General features: G+C 39.3%; 1 protein-coding gene across 3 annotated transcripts in view; it reads left to right on the top strand.

Annotated features, from left to right (window-relative positions):
• Positions 1-1,881: 1,881 nt before the first annotated feature.
• Positions 1,882-19,535, top strand: part of SHF (Src homology 2 domain containing F) — a 234,886-nt gene continuing 217,232 nt past the window's right edge. For all 3 annotated transcript variants that reach the window (XM_075208129.1, XM_075208128.1, XM_075208127.1), the window contains exon 1: positions 1,882-2,653. In XM_075208129.1, coding sequence (XP_075064230.1) covers positions 1,955-2,653 — 699 coding nt within the window. In that variant the 5' untranslated portion in view covers positions 1,882-1,954. The remainder of the gene's footprint in view (positions 2,654-19,535) is intronic.

The raw sequence follows: 19,535 nt of genomic DNA, 5'->3' as shown, positions 1-19,535 counted from the left end.
TCCATTCCGGGTGCTGGAAAGGGTCTGTGAGTAACTTAGCCATCCATTCCGGGTGCCAGAATGGGTCTGTGAGTACCATAGGTGCCGGAATGGGTTTGCATGTACATTACCCATCCATTCTGGGTGCTGGAATGGGTCTGCGAGTACCTTAGCCATCCATTTCGGATGCCGGAATGGGTCTGCGAGTACCTTACCCATCCTTTCCGGGTGCCGAAATTGGTGTGTGAGTATGATTCCGGGTGCCGGAATGGATGGGTAAGGTACTCGCAGACCCATTACAGCACCCGGAATGGATGGGTAAGGTACTCGAAGACCCATTCTGGCACTCAGTGCTCCATTCCGACACAGATTGAGACAGGCAGAACGAATATCTAGAATATATAGCTACGAAATACAGAAATACATATACACTTAATACATATACACATAATAAGTGTGTATATATATATATATATATATATATATATATATATATATATATACCGTATTTCTCCAAGTATAAGACACACACCCATGTATAAGACGCACCCTTATTTTGGGGCCCAAAATCTGAAAAAAGATGTATTACACAAAGTGACTAAAGCTATTCCCGAGAGTTGCTGTGTTTTGTAAACTCACCTTCCCAAACTCATTACCATCTTGAGTAGGCAGTGCAAAGCTCTCCCTCGCTGAACACACCGAGCGGGAGGCGCCTGAGGGACCTTTGTTCTTTTAGAATACCGAAACTAGGTAACAAAAGTGTTTGTTTAACAGAGTGAGCTGATCGATTCTGCGGGTACAAGTACCGGGGTGAGTGAATGCTCATACTTGTCTTGGACAAATTGCAGGCAGCAGAGCGGACACCACCGTGTAGGACCCCGGCCATGTAAATCCCTTCGCTTCCTGTGAGGTGGCAGTGGCGGGGCGGCCACTCCTCTCTTATCCTCTCACCGCAATCAGCGCTCAAGCCCCGTGATCGACACACCGCGGAGACCCAAAAAAGGTGCCGGGAGAGGAAACTGTTAGATTGAGTAGTATTTATAGGGTATATTGGGTACTCTTCGGTACCGGATCCGTGTCACCGCAGGCGGAGAGTGGTGGGATCAGTGTCCGGTTATTCCACTGTGGTTGGGGTTAGTAAGTGGTGCTAGTCCAACAGGGGTCTTCTTCTTCTTCATTCTGGAGGGATGTAAATAGCGCTGGCACTGTATAAGACGCACCCACTTTTTAGACCCAAAATTTTGAGGAAAAAGGTGTGTCTTATACATGGGGAAATACGGTATATATATATATATATATATATATATATATATATATATATATATATATATATATATATATATATATATAGAATAACATAACTGTGTCGTATAACAGAGTGCACTACAGAGGGAGGGAAGATACAGCAAACTTCAATCTAGACACCAGCAGAGGATGCTGCAGGGAGTTACATCATTCCGGCAATTTTGGTTTTCACTCATACCTGGTAACCAGTTCATACAGTATAATTTAGCACTTGACAAGGTACATTTGTAATTTACACGTAGCTGGTACACAGGTCAATGAAAGAACACTTTTAACCAAAGGTTTCATACCTCTGGAATCTCTAATGAGCAGGGCTCGTTAGGCCTGTATTATTAAAACTGGTATGTTTAAATTGTGCTCCCTGTCCGTACTGCACTCAGGAGTATATTTATGTTATTTAAAGTAAGGAAAATAGTTATGTATTATTTAGAGACGGAAATACAAAATTTTGAAAAGCTACTGGGATAATAAAATGGGGTGTAGGGAGATTTTTTCTCACTAGATGGCGCAGTGCACTCCTTCTCAGTGCATTGAGTAATGTGTGTGTGTATATCCATATAACGTGCTCAGGACACACACAAGCTCATTCATACAGATTGTATCAGCTGCTCACCACGCTGCCTCCAGTCCCTGATTGTTTGGCTCGCTTCTCTCTGGCTCTGTGTCTCTCATGCTGCTGAGCGGACACTCCACGGCTTCAGCCTGCGGTGCACAACAGCAGCCAGTGGACTCCACAAGAAGCATCCGAACAGATCCCACCCGCAGCAGCATCAGTAGCAGAGAGAGTCCACCACCAGCATCCAGCACGGGACAGCAATGTGCCGGCAGCATGGCCAAATGGATCAAGGAGCACCTGGGCTTCAAGAGTTCCAAGCCGCCTCCTCCTGCCCCTCCTAAACCGGACTACAAACAGTGCTTGGCAGGGGGAGCCCCTACACACCATCACCACCACCATCATCACCTGCACTCCACAGCACCCCAATTTCCTGTCACTCCAGCAGGACAACCGGACATACTGGCTGCATATAAGCTGCAAAAAGAGAGAGACTTTGAGGACCCCTATACCACTTCTAGCACTACAGGTTCATGTGCTCCTCTGAACTCCTCTGTAGTGCCCACAGCACCTCCTGCATCCACTGCCCAGTCCCCATCATCTCCTTCTCCCTCTCCGGATGTTAGGTATGTGTCCCCAAAGCACAGGCTCATCAAAGTGGACTCTGGAGATAAAGGAGGTTCAAGTCCCACTAGTAGCAATACTTCCAATAACCTTGTACAGCCCTTCGCAGCTTCCAGCACTTCAGTAACTGCTATCAAGTCTCCTCCTGCCACATCTGTGGCCCCCCAGTTTGATGACTGCAAACAGGACAAAGTAAGTGTGGCAGACGTGTTACAGCTGTTGCACTTTTTCCTACAGGTGTGTGTGGCTGCAGAGTGTTCTGTGGGTTAATCAGGTTAGTGTGACTTCTCCTGGGGCATACAATGTGCTGCGTCTTGTCCGTAGGTGAAATTTCTCCTCCGATTGTTATGAGTACTCGTAATGATTCTCTTTTATATTCTCTGGCATGAACTCCAATCATTTGAGCTGTAAGATATGGACTTTTAATGCAGAATAAAAACTAGTAGTTTCCTAATATGTGCTTGAAATCTAGAATCTCATCACAAACTTGGTTGGCAGTGTGAATGAATGCATCTTCTTTCATGTGTGACTAATATATTCTCCCACAAAGCTTTTATTCCCAGCGTTTGAAATAATCTAATGTAACAGAATATGGAGAGTAAAAGGCTGTTGATTTTAAATGGAAGAACACGTGAATGGGATATGATGGGCACAGTGCTCCAAAATAGGATAACGTTTATCAAGATGAAATGAATGACAATGGGAGGTGTCAGAGGGAATGGAGCGGTGATGAAAGAGGGAAAGGAAATCAACCCTTTCACTGCTGGTTTCTTTTCAGGTTCCTGCATTGCATTGTTATCTGATTTTGGTTCTTTATTTCATGGAGTCATAAAATGTAAGAAAATAAGACGTTATACTGATTTGCTGGCGATATGACTTTGCCATCTACATACATCGTGCATATCCTTTATCTTTGTCAGTAGATCTCAATTATTTTATTTTTATGGTAGGTGTGTTTTGTCTTTCTCTTCCTTTTAGTTATTTGCTGGCGTGTTTCTTTGTTGAAATGACTTTATTTGCATGTAGACCTAGTGATAGGTTCATCAGATGATGTTCTATTATTTGAAAGGTTGCCCCTGAGACATTCTGGTGTAACAAATGATGTGTGGTTGGGGCTTGCAGTGTGTGACTTTTCTGTGTGGGTGGAAGGTGAAAATGTGTGACTTACCAGAGTAGGTGCATATATCTGGGGGAGGTGCTGGGGGTTATGTGAAAGTGATATTTCATGTGTCTGTGAGAAAAAAAAATAGGCACCAGGAACGTGTTTATAATTATGTGACACTTGAAATAAATTTAATTTTGTGGGTTTTTTGTTTTCTCCTTTTATCACCTTAATGCCCTCCATAGAAGATAAGTTGCAAATGCTTCCTGGTGGTGTTACAATTTGTGCAGGTTTGTCATTAAATTCTATTTAACTTGAGGATAATACATCTAAATAACCACAGGAGCTGGTTTCAGGTATAATTATGTGTCAAGGGAGCACTACTAATTCAGCAATACCATTTATTACCCCCAATTTCTGTATCTATCGATGAGAAATGTAAAACTTTGAATTTAGTAAAACACATAAGGTAAACCCTTAGGTTCATGTGGCAGGGGGGATACTGACTGATGGCTGGCTGCAGTCATATAAGGTAAACCCATAGGTTCATCTGGCACACATGATACTGGACTGACCTGGCTGAAGTCACTGCATCTACATTAACACCACTTTTTTTTTACCCAGTGCCCTGTCCATTTGCACTGAGTTTATAAACCCCTATTTCAAGCAATGTATTGTGTATGAACAGAACTGGACAATGATGGTCAATTAATTCTGCTGCATGGTGTGGTTGGGGTAGGACTGGGAATTGCGCGCAGAATTAAAATGATGGGGGAGAAATTCCATGCAGAGTCCAAATTCTGCTGGATTAACATTAATCATTTTGTGGCCAAATGAGGGGAATATTCCACATTTTAAGAAAAACATGTTCCTCCTACTATGTATGTATTATTAGTGTATGTATTTATTTATTTTTTGTTTGCTTTAAGAAATTCAATATACAGTATAACACAGACTACAGCTAATTTATATCATGGTGGGATATTTTAGCACTTGCACAATTTAATCATACTAGGTAAAGTTAGGTTACAACAAAGGTCTTCTTTTGGATACCCTCACAAAATGCTTCACTGCAGGCTTTATATTGTGCCCATTTAAAAGTGGTTTAATTCAGGGAAACCATTTCTCCAAGGACTTCTAAAGTGCAGATTTCACTGAGTCATATCTAGTCCAATTGTGTTCAGCATTCTTCTGATGGTGTGGCATTAAAATATTACAACATGTTTAGCATAGAACATTGTTCTGTTATATTATTATCCTTAATTTATAAAGCGCCAACACATTACGTAGTGCTGTACATTGAGGAGATTATGATGCAAATATATAATATACAATGGTATGAAACAGAAGTCTCTGTCCAAATGAGCTTACAATCTAATAGGCATGGGGAGCCATTGTTACATAGGGTAATAGAATAACATATGTAGCTGGTAGTGGGAGAAGCGTTTGTGGCTACTGTAAGACAGACGCATTATCAGACACCAATATTAGTACATTAATTGCTTGCTGTAAGTGTTCCATTTATTTGAATGTCCCCACATAACCCAATGATATTCCGGATTTTTATTACTTCTATCAATTTAATCCTATCAACTGCTTAGACCAGGAAGGGAGCAATGAGAACATTATGCTAGTTTAGGTCCAAATTGTTTCCACTCTGAAGTGCATATTACACGGATTCTCCATATAATATAAATAAAGCGAATATAATTGTTATTAAATCAGACTAATGTTAGAAACCAGCAATTTTGTAACATGTACCAGTCAGGTACAAAAAGGATTTAGCGGTGAGGCTATGCACATTACCAAAATAGATTGATTGCACAACATATTAAGAGCATACGTAAAACTCCATATAAACAGATTATTTTTTTTCCAGTTGTTTTTTTTTGCTTTAAGCAGACAGTTTTATAACCTGAAACTTGTCATTTTTCAGGATTTCCTCCTATAAAGTAGTATTCATTTTGCAAAATAAAATATATATCCATGAGGGAAGATTTGAATTGTAAGAAAGTGTCTTTTTTCTGGAAGCATTTGGTTTCAGATCTAAAAGCTTCATGAGGGAAGTGTCACCTGATCTGAGCCAGTCAGTAAGTCATAAAGCTCCTGAGTTCTCATGTGGTGGCAAAGGAAAGAAGGGGGGATTAGGCTAAAACCGTGTATGCTGGAAGGAGGAGCATTCCATAACCTCTCTGCTCACCACATTGTGCGTTGTGTTTCATGTCTACACCTTCTCCACCAGCCTTGTATTTTGTTAAACACTGCAGGACTGCGTGCCACCATAAATAAAGCACATTATTCTGATAATGACTTCTCGTTTACTAAGTGCCATGTGATTAACACCAGCTTGAAGAAAAACACTGAGGAAAAATGAACCACTCTATGGGCTAGATCTACTAAGCTGCGGGTTTGAAAAAGTGGGGATGTTTCCTATAGCAACCAATCAGATTCTAGCTTTCATTTATTTAGTACCTTCTACAAAATGACAGCTAGAATCTGATTGGTTGCTATAGGCAACATCCCCACTTTTTCAAACCCGCAGTTTAGTAAATCTAGCCCCATGTGTCTTATTATAGTTAAACTGACTGATTTATGATCAGAAAAAAACACATAATTTTTTCATGGGATTGCAGCTTTTTAGTATTTGCAGCGTTCAAGTTTGTGAATTTAAGTATTACTCAGCTGATATGATCAGCATATTATACCAGACTATAGCCTCCTTCAGCCATTATTATACCAGTTGTGCTCACCCCCAAAATATACCAACATATACCCTCCTATATATTATATTATTATACATTAACCTTAAGGGGCTATTTAACAACCTATAAAGCATAGAAATAGTAATGAGGCTATATATTAGCAGAGATGCCTGCTGCAGTCCCAGCCTCATCAACATAAATCTACCCACCCCCCCACCCCCCCAAAGATGTCTATGGCGACTGCAATCTTGCCCTAATTATCAAGCTCCAAAATTAGGAGTTTCATCCCGTTAGCTAACACCCTCTGAAGATGGGGAGAGCATCGCAGGAGAGGGATCTTCGCGCTTTCCTCATCACATATTCAGCCACGCCATAGAAACCTGTAAGCAAACTTTACTATAGATTATTTTCTGGGACAGGCTCCTATCCGAGCCACTGTCCCAGCTAATCAATTTTATTAAATTTCCACATTAATTAAATTCTTAGTATTGCAATAAGAAATGAAAAGTAACGTGAGCAATTTAAGTTTGGTCATAAATAACCACCATTGCATAGTATTGGGAAAGGCAATACAATGCTATTACTGTGGGAAGATGGCAACAAATGTGAGTAACCAAAGATTATATTATTGTAATACTTTCACACCTCACTTTGGGCACTAACATTTCTGCCAATTTGTATGCAGAATGAGGGAAATCAACCCTTCACTCATAAAATAAGCAGAGATGTTCTCTGACCCCCGTGTTTTGGTTTTGGCAAAACCACCCTCGTGTGTTTTGGTTTTGGTTTTGGATCCCGATTTTTTTCCCCCCCTCTAAAATCCCTATTTCTTTTTGCTAAAATCACATAATTAGCTCTTTTTTTTTTATCCCTACTTTATTATTAAACTCAATAACATTAATTTCCAATCATTTCCAGTCAATTTTAGTCAAGTGACAAGAACACTGCTACCCCTCCTGTTTCTGTATGAGCAATGGCACTGAGCAATGTCACTGGAGACTGGAGAGTGACAAGAACACTGCTACCCCTGTTTCTGTATGAGCAATGGTGCTGGATCTTCTGGGGAGGGAGGTACTTATGGAATCCAAAACCCGCGAGATCCGACAGCACAACATTAACGTTTTGATTCGATTCAGATCCGAAGAAGTGAGAAAGTAACGAGCCGGCTCGCTAGCCTACTCGGATCCCTTAAGTTCGGGTTGGCTCGGTTTTCAGAAAACCGAGTCTGAGCATCTCTAAAAATAACATTCTGCATTGGGGTATCCTAAGAGTGGAAGGGTTTCAAAACTGATTGTGAAGATGCTACTTATTACCAACATAGCTGCACCATAAAGCACAAATGCCAGGTGCAATGTGTGTGTTTTATGCTGCTGTTCAGTCTGACTCTGATGAAAATAATATAGATCAGATTATTAGTTCTACAGTAACTGTATGATGATATCTGAAATGCTTATGAAATCTATTGGATGTAATTACAGGTTGTGTACAAACACTACCACAAAGAACACTTAATATTTAAAGAATGTAACAAACGGGAGATTCAGTAGGATTTACATAAATGACTAATAACAGCTATCCAAATGACTAGCATTGTGTTCAGCTGTTGAAGATCAAGAAGAAATCTCTCCATCTGTCCTTCCTTAGGGAGATGCAGTGCTTCAGTGCTAATTTATTGTCAAAATTGGTTTAGTGCTCTGATCCAAGTAACAACAAAAAATGTCCTCCAGGTAAATACAAACCTATTACTATGCATCATATCGTCTTGTGAGACCAGAACTGAGATGACACAATTTGAATTGTCTGCATTTAGTCCCTACATTTTTTTTCCTTTGTTACCTGTTAAGTACTAGGATCATGTGAATCCGTTATATAATCTTACAGGTGTAGACCTTTATGGTTTATGTAGAAAGTAGTTTCTTTGTTGTATTCCAAATGGAATCTAAAAAAATTACATTTGGGGAAATAAGACAAAAAACAAGAGATTATCACGCATTGCTGTCTATATTGTCCATGTAGATGGTAATGATATAAACTGCAGTAGATATACTTTTATAATTGATATTGGTGCGGTTAGTATACACCGTATGGCATAATGGTCAACGCATCTCAGTCCTATCGTACTGCCCATAAGGATTTTTTATGTTTCTCTGAAACGCTAGGAACTTGTACTAAAAATCATAGTGCCAGTTGCTGTACTTATCAAATTGTTGTGAATATATATATATATATATATATATATATATATATATATATATATATATATATATAAAATCTCTTTTTTGACTAAATTGACTAATACTATATGTGTGGGACCATAACATCTAGTTAATCTTTAGAAGTTATATAAGGCATGTTAGATCATATAAATATAGATAGATAGATATAGATATATAGGTTTGGCAAATATCTTCCACAGCTCTCAAGGTAAAGCTGCCAAATCTTACATAGTTATATAGTATCATAAAAGTAACCTATTAGATCATATAGCAACAAATATTGAAAACATAATTTTGAGTTTTTTTGGTTATAAACCTTTGTTTTACTGCTGAAAGGAAACCTCACCTCACAACGTGACACAGCAACAAATCTTATTTTCTAAATATCTATCTATTTACCAAATAATTTGCTAATATATAAAAACTGCTACACATTACTAATTGGACCCGCCAACGCCGGCTGACCCTGCTAATATATATACTCATGTAAAATGATGTGTGGGGGCTTTTTTCAACTTACCTTGGTACCTGTTGTTATATTTCCCTTAGTTTTGATTCAAGCTGCTATTGGTGGTTTACAGTTTATCATGCAATTACCAAGGTAACCACATTCACATAACATACGAGGTTGAGAGCAGAGAGACACTGCTGTTCTCCTAAAAACCCACATCCCTGATTCATCTGCCATCACTCTAAGATCAAGGAGCATGGTGATTGCATGACTCGGACCAGGTTACACTTTCCTCTTGAACAAGTAAAACCAAATGTATCCACCAGAAATATTTTTTTGACACTGGCAGCCATACAAAATCTACCATGCAAAAATATGTGTATATCACGCAACAGAGCTGTATGCTTTGCAATTAAAAATGGTCAGCAGTAGTTTGTATTTTCCAACATCCCACTGCCAACTACTGAATACATAAACATTTATTGTCTTTTAAAGGGCAATCTTGTTGCTCGCTACAACATGTCATTTGACAGTGGTTGCCATAGTAGCCCCATGACACTTGGCAAAAAGTAAGTCACTATTGGTGGCTTGAAGAGAAAATACACATCTCAATATGTCTTCTTACAAGTAACCAGCATGTTTAAAAAAAAATTAGAAAAACAAAAAAACACTTTCCATGTGATTTTATATTTTTTTGAAAAATTCAAATTGTGGAGCCCCATTTAAAGGAATATTTGCCTCTGTGACTTGTTTTTATTTTGAGTCTGCAATATACTTACAGGGACAATCTACAAAATGATGCCAAATAAAATTGAAACTTCTTTTTTTAGTATTTCACAGCTGTGAAGCAGATATTGACCTTTTCACCTTCAGCCGCCATTAATTTAATCTGTTCTTTCCTGGTGTCCTCTGATTGTCTCTGCTACTGACATTTTTGTGGTTGGGGTTATTAATCCATTTTTTGTACATCATCTGAGAGATTTCTTTCTTATATGTCCTATTTTTTTGCATGTGACACTCTGGGGCATATTCAATTAGGGTTCCGGTCCGTGCAACACGCGTTACCGCGGAAAGTGTGCACTATTGCCGGTAATACGGTACCGCAATAACGCGGATTTTCGTATGCAACACTATGGGCTGCGAATGAAAATCCACGTTATTGCGGTACCGTGGATTGAGTACACAGTCCGTTTCCGGCGCGATCCCGTGGACCGGAATCGTAACTGAATATGCCCCTCTGAATGTGTCGCCCCCCCCCTATTCAGCAGATCCAGGAAATTTGTGAACCAATAAAGCTTACCAACCCATGTTAACCTAATGACATTTCTTATATAGCTGCTTCTTTACTGTAAAGTTGGCTATTCAAATTAGAAATCAACACCTGGCGTCTCCAAATCTCATTGTGTAAGTGTCATTGTAAAATTACCCAGGCTGAAGATTGGTGAGGGAAGACATGTAAACCCAAGAATTATAGATTACTTTGCTCTAGGAAAGGCTCCAAAAATCATTATGCTAATAAAACTGATGGAGACATTGAGCAGTTGCTCACAGAAAGGGGCAGGAAGTAGGAAAAGAAGTTTCATATTTGTGGGGTAAAGGAGGCAAATTGTAATTATTGATTATGTATAGTTATATAAATTTAATGATTGGGTAAATACAGATTGCTAAGCATAGCTATGTTTACAGCTGATCCCCCCCCCCACTACATTGTAAGTACACCATCAAATGCTCATACCCTTATACTTTTCTCTTTTTTTTTAAGGAATAAAAAAAAAAATTGGTGGAAATTAGGTGGGATAACTTAAATTTTAAGAAAAATCATGTGATATTGAAAACAAAGTTATTACATATGCAGTTGAGATTTTATCACCAATCCTGACTGATTTATTTAATGACATGATTGATGGAAAATGTTTTTATTTTCCTGCTATCCAGAAGGGCCCTGTCCCTGATCACATATTTATGAGTGGTGTGAGGTTTAATTGATCCTCAAACTACGGATTAGCAGTCCACTCTGTTACTAGAATGGGAGTGGAACCTGGTGTGGTCTTCTGCTGCTGTAGCCCATCCACTTCAATGTTCCACATTCTGTGCATTCAGAGCTGCTGTTCCGCATACCACTGTTGTAACGCATAGTTGTTTAAGTTACTGTTGCCTTTATGCCACATTAAACCAGTCTGGCCATTCTCTTCTGACCTCTCTCATTAACAAGGCATTTTCGCCCACAGAACCGTCATTCACTGGATTTTTTTGTTTTGTGCATCACTCTCTGTAAACTGAGTGTGGGAATCCTAGGAGAGCAGCAGTTTCTGACATAGCCAAACCACTCTATCTGGCACCACTTATATCGCATGTTTTTTGCATTCTGGTGCATTTCTACATGCTTTTATACATTGAGCTTCTGTCACACGATTGTGAATGATTAGATAGTTGCATTACGAGCAGGTGTAGCTAATAAAGTGGCCACTGAGTGTATGTGATATAAAATATAGTGATAACACCGCCGCAGATGCTTCTTAGACAGCGCTGCGGCTGCTGTATAGGACAGCGCTGGCGAAACAGAGCAGCTCTCTCTCGTTTTTTTTTTGTTTTGTTTTTTTTTGGGTCCCCCCCCCCCGACAATCCTCCGTGCGCCGCTGGCTAGTATGTCATGAAGTATATTACATTTACAAACTTCAGAGCTTAGTTGGCAGCCAGCTGATAATGCCTGTAATAGAATATGGAAATATGGTACATAACTTTACACAACAAACATATCTGCATAGAATCGTTACAGCATATAATTCAAGACTTGTCCTGTGACTATAATATTCATCATTGTATAAGAACCTAAACAGGGATAGTTTTTCAGTACAATATTAAGACAAAAAATATTCAGTATTTTTTTCTAAAATGATAAATTGTAATAATTGATGGAAACATGAAATTACATATTTGTTTCTAAAAAAAAAAAGTATCTTTCTCTTTAAAGTCAGTGATGGGAAACGGACGACCTCCGTAACTGCCCCTGAGGCCCCAGCTTTATTCTGCTTTATTGTCAGATTTTTGTTATAGCATGCAACACTTTATTAAAATGTCTACTGATTTGTTATTACACATTAGTGTCTCTTTCATTGATGTATTGTTTTAACTGAAGAATAATGTTTAGCCTTTTTGAAGCTTAGAGGGGCCTTGAAGTGCATCTGGCTGCTCATCACTCTTTTAAGGTGTATATTATAAAGCATAGAGGTTACATTATTCCTAGAACTAAAAAGTGATAGGGTAAGAGTCACAGACCACAAGTATAAAGAAGTATATTACCTCTGAATTTAGGAAACCATGTAAACTATCCTATATATTATGATTATAGCACTTGTTTCTAACATGTTAATAAATGTGTTCTTCTGGTTTGTTTAATGCCTTCTGTCATGTAAAATGTCAAATTATTTATTAGTGTTTTTATGTAGTTTTAATTCTTGTATATTGAATGTAACTTGTTCCTATTAAAGGATAACGTGAAAATAGGTTTTACAAACTATGGCTGTATCCTACTTTTTACTGCTACTTAACTCTGTCTATAGAGAGAACGTATCCCCCCCCCCCCCCCCACACACAAAAAAATTGAAAAAGTGTTTGAATATTTAATATTCAGCTAATGTGGGCTCTATTGTTCAAATTTAATTATGAGAAGGAGAAATTGTCCGTTTGAATCTAAAGCCAGATGTATATTAGTGCAATGACTTTTCGTGCTACTTGTTGCACTAGACACTAGTCCACCTCTGTGTCTACATTTAGATCCTCCCACAATGAATTTGTAGCCACTTAATCTCAGGGCCACTGACACCAGACAGGATTTTCAGAAAACCTAATAAAAATGCTGGCTAAAATTGCTTTGCTCTCTGAATAGTATGTGCCCTTCATCACAACCAGCCCCAAATGATTGCTTTTCTAAATCCTCCCATTTAAAATGGCTTGAGTTTGTGTAAGGTCAAAAGGCTACTGACAGTGTGACTCTACAAATGCAGATTTTTCTGTAGTTTTCAAACCAATTTCCACCTTTAACTGTTTAGGAGCCGAATTCACTAGAATATTGAACATTAAATTTGATTTTGTTCTTTTAGAACCACCTTGCATTGTATTAAACACAGCATGGATAGCATTAAAAATTCTTTGATGGTATGCAGGGCCGGATTAACCCGAGGTCTAACTGGGCTATAGCCCAGGGGTCTCGGGCATCCAGGGGGCCCTTCAAACTCCTCAGCAGCATTATTGATCGGTCGGGGGCGGGGGCGCCCCCGGCCCGATCGATGCTGCTGAGTACTGTCAGTGCAGTCCTCCGTCCCGGCGCGCTGTAGTCTGCTTACTGAGGATATCTCGCGAGAGTTCATGAACTCTCGCGAGATCTCCTCAGTAAGGAGCTTACAGCGCGCGGGGACGGAGGACTGCACTGACAGGTAAGTGCTTGGGGGGGTCCTCGCGGGGGGTGGGGGGCGGCGGACGGCTCACATTGGGGGCCTCGCGGGGAATGGAGGGCCCCTTAGCCCAGGGGCCTCCATTCCCTTAATCCGGCCATGATGGTATGTCCTAAATAATCTACCTTTCACAGTTGTCTGTTCAGTTTTCACTATTGTACTATGGGGATAGTAAAACATCACAGGCAGTGATCGAAGTGGGGCTTTATACAGTTATATACCATACCACCACTTTTCCTACTTTCTTCAATGTAAAACTATCAAATTCCATTCACTTACATTCCCATTACATTTTTAATACCACCACTTCTAAATGTCTCCTTCCACCACTGATTACATCATTATTCCTCCCAAGACTAAAAATGTAGTTTGTTGGTGAAAGCAAGCAAGATGAAAAATCAACTGGCTGCTTAACTGAGATTTGGCAATAATAAAACTGTCCATTTATAACAGTTCTTTTTTGGGCTTTTGAAAGTTTCTACACCAAACACTTTTTGTTCCTATGGCACCCTAGTGTAACCTTAGGGAGAGGAAGGGGGGGGCGCAGGGACAAACTTGTCCAAGCAGAAGAAATGCTCTTTAGATGCATTGCAGAACTCCCAATACCCCCAGCGCATGTAAGACTCATTCGACCCAAAACAAAATGTTTAGTTTTTGGTGGAATTAACCTGTAAATTGTCCCCTGCTGTCATGTGAAAATAGTTTAAGCAATGGCCATAAATACTGCTTAATCTAGTTAATGGTGTGCAGCTGAGAACACATTTTATGAATACTTCTATCTATACTTGTATCAAGGAAAAGTCTTAAACTGCCTCATGTGTAAATTATCCCTCATCCATGTCCGAATAATAAAGGATTCTGTGATGCTGTTTTAACCATGTGAGCAGTGTGATGATTGGAGCTATGTGATAACTACTTATTCAGTACTATGAGGTTCTTTGAAAACACTAATTGTCATACAAGCGTTTAATCCACATTTTCCATAGTTACATATGTATCTATTGCAGAAAATGTTTGAATTTTCACATGATGCAACAAAGTGTGACAAATCATAAATTATGGTGACAGCATCAATTACATGTGCATTTTCCTTGTGGGGGGTTTGTAATGACTGTTGGGAACATTTATGAAAACTGTGCTCCAGGTAACTGTGCGGAAAATGTTTTCTTGCCATTAGCCAGAGCCACCCATAGGTGGGGGGACATGTCAGCGGCCCATCATGCTTGGGGACAGGGCCCTGCGGCAGTAAATGTAATCCTTTTGGAGACTGCAAGAATTTAAACATACCAACAATTTTTTATAGCATATTAAACATTGCAATACCATTTACAGTCTACAGCTGATTATCTGACCTGCAGTAACGGGAATTATCCAATTAGCACCCAACTGTTAGAAAACATCACAGTAGAGCAGGTATAGTGGTTTACTATAAAAGTTCTCTTCCGGTTCACAGTGATTTTAAAGTGACTGGGAGGGAAAAACACATTTCATCTACAATCAGAGAGTCTGGTGGACAGAGCTGAGGGAACTCTCAATCTCTGTTATTAACCACTATACCTTTGATCCAAATTTTAATGTGGTTCATAGTCATAGACTATATCCATTGAATCTTTGAAGTTTCCTCTCTCACTGAGAGCTGGGCCCAGGATCAGATTTTGTCTGGGGGCCCATAATTCTTATATGCAGTCTTGCATTAGCAAGCAATCAGACATTTGCATTAATTCACTAAACAGCACTGTAAAAAAATGTTTGCTATGTGCATCAACCAGAGCTACTCTTTAAATGAGGTGAGATGGGAACCTCACTTCACATGACCCATCCTAGAGATATAAGTTGTATATATGATTTCCCGCACAAGAAAAAAATCTTTTCAATTAATGTATATTTTCAAGTGCCATTTTGGGCAGCAGCAAGAGGTGAATCATTCCCCTACAAACACTTTTTAAGTATATTTTTGCTCGTAATTCTATGTGAAACTGTTTTGCAAGCAAGTAGATCTCAACATGCCATGTGCAGTGCTATCTAGATGGACTTATTGTGTACTACAATCATGAAATGTTTTATGCAGCGTTAAGCAATCACCTACATAAATGATCTGCTGACTCCTTCGTTAAAACCTATTACCTTCACCAACTTTAAATGTTAGCGGGTAGGGTGATTAAAAGATTGCAGCTGATTGATTCTGCAGCTTCTCCCCTTCCCCCCTCCGATCCCACTGTCTTCATCTGGGGCTAATGCAGCTTTAAAACCCAGAGTTAAATAATAGAAGTTGTTATTGCATGCAATACACAGGGCATCACGGTGGCCAAGTGGTTAGCACTTCTGCCTCACAGCACTGGGGTCATGAATTCAATTCCCGACCATGGCCTTATCTGTGTGGAGTTTGTATGTTCTCCTCGTGTTTGCGTGGGTTTCCTCCAGGTGCTCCGGTTTCCTCCCACACTCCAAAAACATACTAGTAGATTAATTGGCTGCTATCAAAAAAGACCCTAGTCTGTCTGTCTCTCTCTGTCTGTCTGTGTGTGTATATTAGGGAATTTAGACTGTAAGCTCCAATGGGGCAGGGACTGATGTGAATGACTTCTCTGTACAGCGCTGTGGAATCAGTGGCGCTATATAAATAAATGGTGATGATTATGATACACAGATTAAGAATTCCATTTGTGAATATTAAATAAATAAAATAAAGTACCCTTTTGGAAAAATCATAAAAATGTCATTGTCCTTTGAACTGTAATCGTTCCACCACTAAACCAGGGACATGCTGAGAACATGCTTTGCTCTGGGTAGCACACATGCATTTCCAAATGATAGAAAGTGTTTTGTTTTTTATCCTCCAAAAAGTCCATTCCAACATGTGCTTTAATTTGACATTCAGTCTGATGTGGTTTTTTGGGGTTTTTTTTTTTCTTTTGAAATTACGTTTTATACTTTTAAATGTTTCAGCTTTTTATTTCTACTTATCATACCTATGTACTTGTCTGTGGTTAAATATCCACTAATATTGAAGAGGATTACACTTTGGCTGTTATTAACATTGTTTCTTCCAACGAACACCAAAGCAGTCAGAATTAAACTCTTCACTGCTGAGGAGACCCACAGAGCTGTAGTAATGAACTCCTTTATTGCTAAAGAGACACGCAGAGCCGTTTTAATTAATCCCTCCACTGTTGTGCGATTTGCATACCCTCAGAATTAAACGGCACTTCACTGCTGGAGGAAACCTGCGACTTTGTTACAATTCTCTGCTGCTATTTGGACCTGCAGAGTTGTCTGATTTCTTCACTGTCAGATAACATCACCCATTAACCACCTGCACAACTTGTAACGTTCAAGCCCTCCAGGGGAGCCCGGCATTGCTTTAAAGCTGCAGGCTCATTTTGAAACCACCTTGATTTCTCAACTGATGTTTTCATAGGCATGTAAATCCTTGTCTAATAATACTGTTTGGATCAAGATCTAAGTCTTGAAAAATGTTGTTTGGTGAATATGAAGGGTTGCCAGAATCACATTTGACCTTCTCGGTCTTTTTATAGTAGAATAGTAGAACAGTTGGGGACTGTTTGAAATTATCCTCCTATTTAAGTATGTATTTTAAAATCATTTGTAAATGTCACTTAAAAATGGATATGCATGACAGAATTATGACCGCCAGTTATTGTCCCACTGTTGCACACATTATAAAATGTTGTCTTCCATGCTAAACCAGAACATCAAAGCTTGCCACGCATGAGAAAATCCCCGTTGTATTATGTTTATAAAACCTGGTGATGGTAATGTGTGTTTTGGGTTTTGCTTTGTCTTTCTGTTGTTTTTTTTGTTGCTGTGTGTGGCATATATATATATATATATATATATATATATATATATATATATATATATATATATATATATATATATATATATATATATATATATTGCTCCCTTATACAGACTAGAGAATAAATGGTTAGAATTATATCTAACAATCCTGGAAAAAAATTAATTTTGTTGTATATTTGGTCAGTACAGGAAAGCAGGGACATTTCCAGGGGCAGCACTATAAAAGCTGAGACTTTCCCTAGAAATTATGGAGAGCTGACAACCGTGTATTTAAATTAAGGGATTCCATATAGGTGTAATCTGTGTCAACAGTCAACTGCTGGCACCCAAGGTTTGCAGCATGTGTCCTTGTGTGGTGGTTGTTGGTTAGGTTTTTTGATTGTGGGCTTACTTACTAGTATTTTTTGTTAGTTGTATTTGTGCAATAACCCTCCCCCCCCTTCCAGTTTCCAGCATTTCAGGACAAACTCACCTCTTTGTAGTCCCTAATGCAGGAAGACCTACAGTCCGGCATTAGATTGCAAGCCTACAGATATAGGGGCCTTTTTCAGAAATGTTTTGGTCAGTCATTCCAGTTGTTTTCTTACATTGCAAATGCTGATATTGATGAATGTAAATAAACAAATGAATTGTCCTGTTTATTGAGGTGTATGATAAAGAAACTGAAGGGCGTGTGGGCAAAATCCCTCAAGTTGCACCAGTATGAATGCAGCTTGGGACATTCCAACCATGTATGCAGGTAGAACCGGTCATCGTATAACTCCTCAAACATTGATCTGTGGTGTTTGCTTAAAACTTGTGCAGTCTGGCGGAAAATGTAATATCGTGTGTCAAGGAGTTCATATGCATTTGATTTGAATTCAAATTGATCAAGTAGCTGTATTTTCTCTAATCTTCACCCATTCATTTATATCATCCAGCACCTCCGCCAAGTCTGCTTCCCATCTCAGTTTACAAGGCAGCGCCGCTTTAAATTTAAGCTGCGAAGACGCCGAACTTGCGGGAGTTGACAAAACCGGGGTATGATACATTTACCCCTAGGTCTTTTGAGGAAGCCTGACTGAGGCAAAGAGACTCTAGTGTGGAATAATGGTCTGTTGGCTAGAGTGGACTGAGATGTCTAAAGAAAGTGTCTGAATTGCAAATATTAATACAAATTTTTGGAGGGCCTGTTGAAAAAGGGAAAAGTTGGTCATAAGGCCATAGTCCTTCAGAAATGTAATTCCACCTGCCAACCAAGGGCCAAAGGATTCCATGTCTGTACCTGAGGGGAAATCTTGTGCCAAAGTGGAACTAAACGAGAGGTGCTATCTACGTGCATAGTCCCAGACAGCTAAGGATCATGAGATACCTGGATGAGATTTTGTACAACTACTCCTTGTGTCTAGGGAGCGAGATCCAAGATCTTCATGCTCTCTGCTTCAATTCAGGGCCATACCTTTGCGGAGGATTATTTGCAGTACACATTGAACAATATTATCGGGTAGGTAATATTTTCTGAAACATGCTTTGTAATAGAGACTTCTGAATATTTAGCACTGTGACACTGTCACCTGAAGGCAAAATGGCTTCTAGGTTTGCTTTAGCCAACTCCTGGACATAGAAGTCTAGGGTTTCAGTTTTAACGGTGTTAAGTTTCTACCCTGAAGGATACCATAAGAGTCTTATTTCCTTTACAAGGTATGTAAAGGATTGTTGTTGGTCAGATATCTTCAGTAGAACGTAAACCGCGTATAAAGACATTTTATGTATTACATTCTCAACAGAAATACCCGCTGCGCGTGACTTTGATTTAATTTTACAGGCTAAGTGTTCACACACTAATGCAAGTATTATGTGTGAGCGGGAAACTTGTTTCTTGCATGTGTATGTTGTGGATGAGATTGATTGTATGTCCAGTATTGTCCAAGCCCTCACAACCTGGTAAAAAGCAATGGAAAGAAATGGGTCTGTAGCTGCTCCATAAATATGGATCATGACCTGGCTTCTATAGAGCAGCAATATTGGCCCTTGTCATAGCAGGCAAAAACTTCCCCTCTAAAATGGAGTTAAACTATAACATTAATTTTTGTGCTAAGACACCTACCAGGTTCCTATAGTACTGAGGTGTGAAGTTGCCAGGTCTTGGTGCCGAAGGAGGATTCAGCAACTTAATAGCTAGAGTGGTTTCCATTTGGGAATAAAATTTGTGGTGAGCTCTGAATATGTCTATGGGAATGCTGGAAGGATTGTATAGGGATGCGTAGAAATTCCAGAATTTCTTGACTATGTTATTGGGATCGTAGATAAGGGAGCCGTTCAGAGTTCTGATAGTTTTGATCAGACGTCAC

This window comes from Mixophyes fleayi, chromosome 4 (assembly GCF_038048845.1).
Source record: "Mixophyes fleayi isolate aMixFle1 chromosome 4, aMixFle1.hap1, whole genome shotgun sequence".
Classification (NCBI taxonomy): domain Eukaryota; kingdom Metazoa; phylum Chordata; class Amphibia; order Anura; family Limnodynastidae; genus Mixophyes; species Mixophyes fleayi.
The sequence above is the reverse complement of the archived record's forward strand: the minus strand, read 5'-3'. Positions and strand labels throughout refer to the sequence as shown.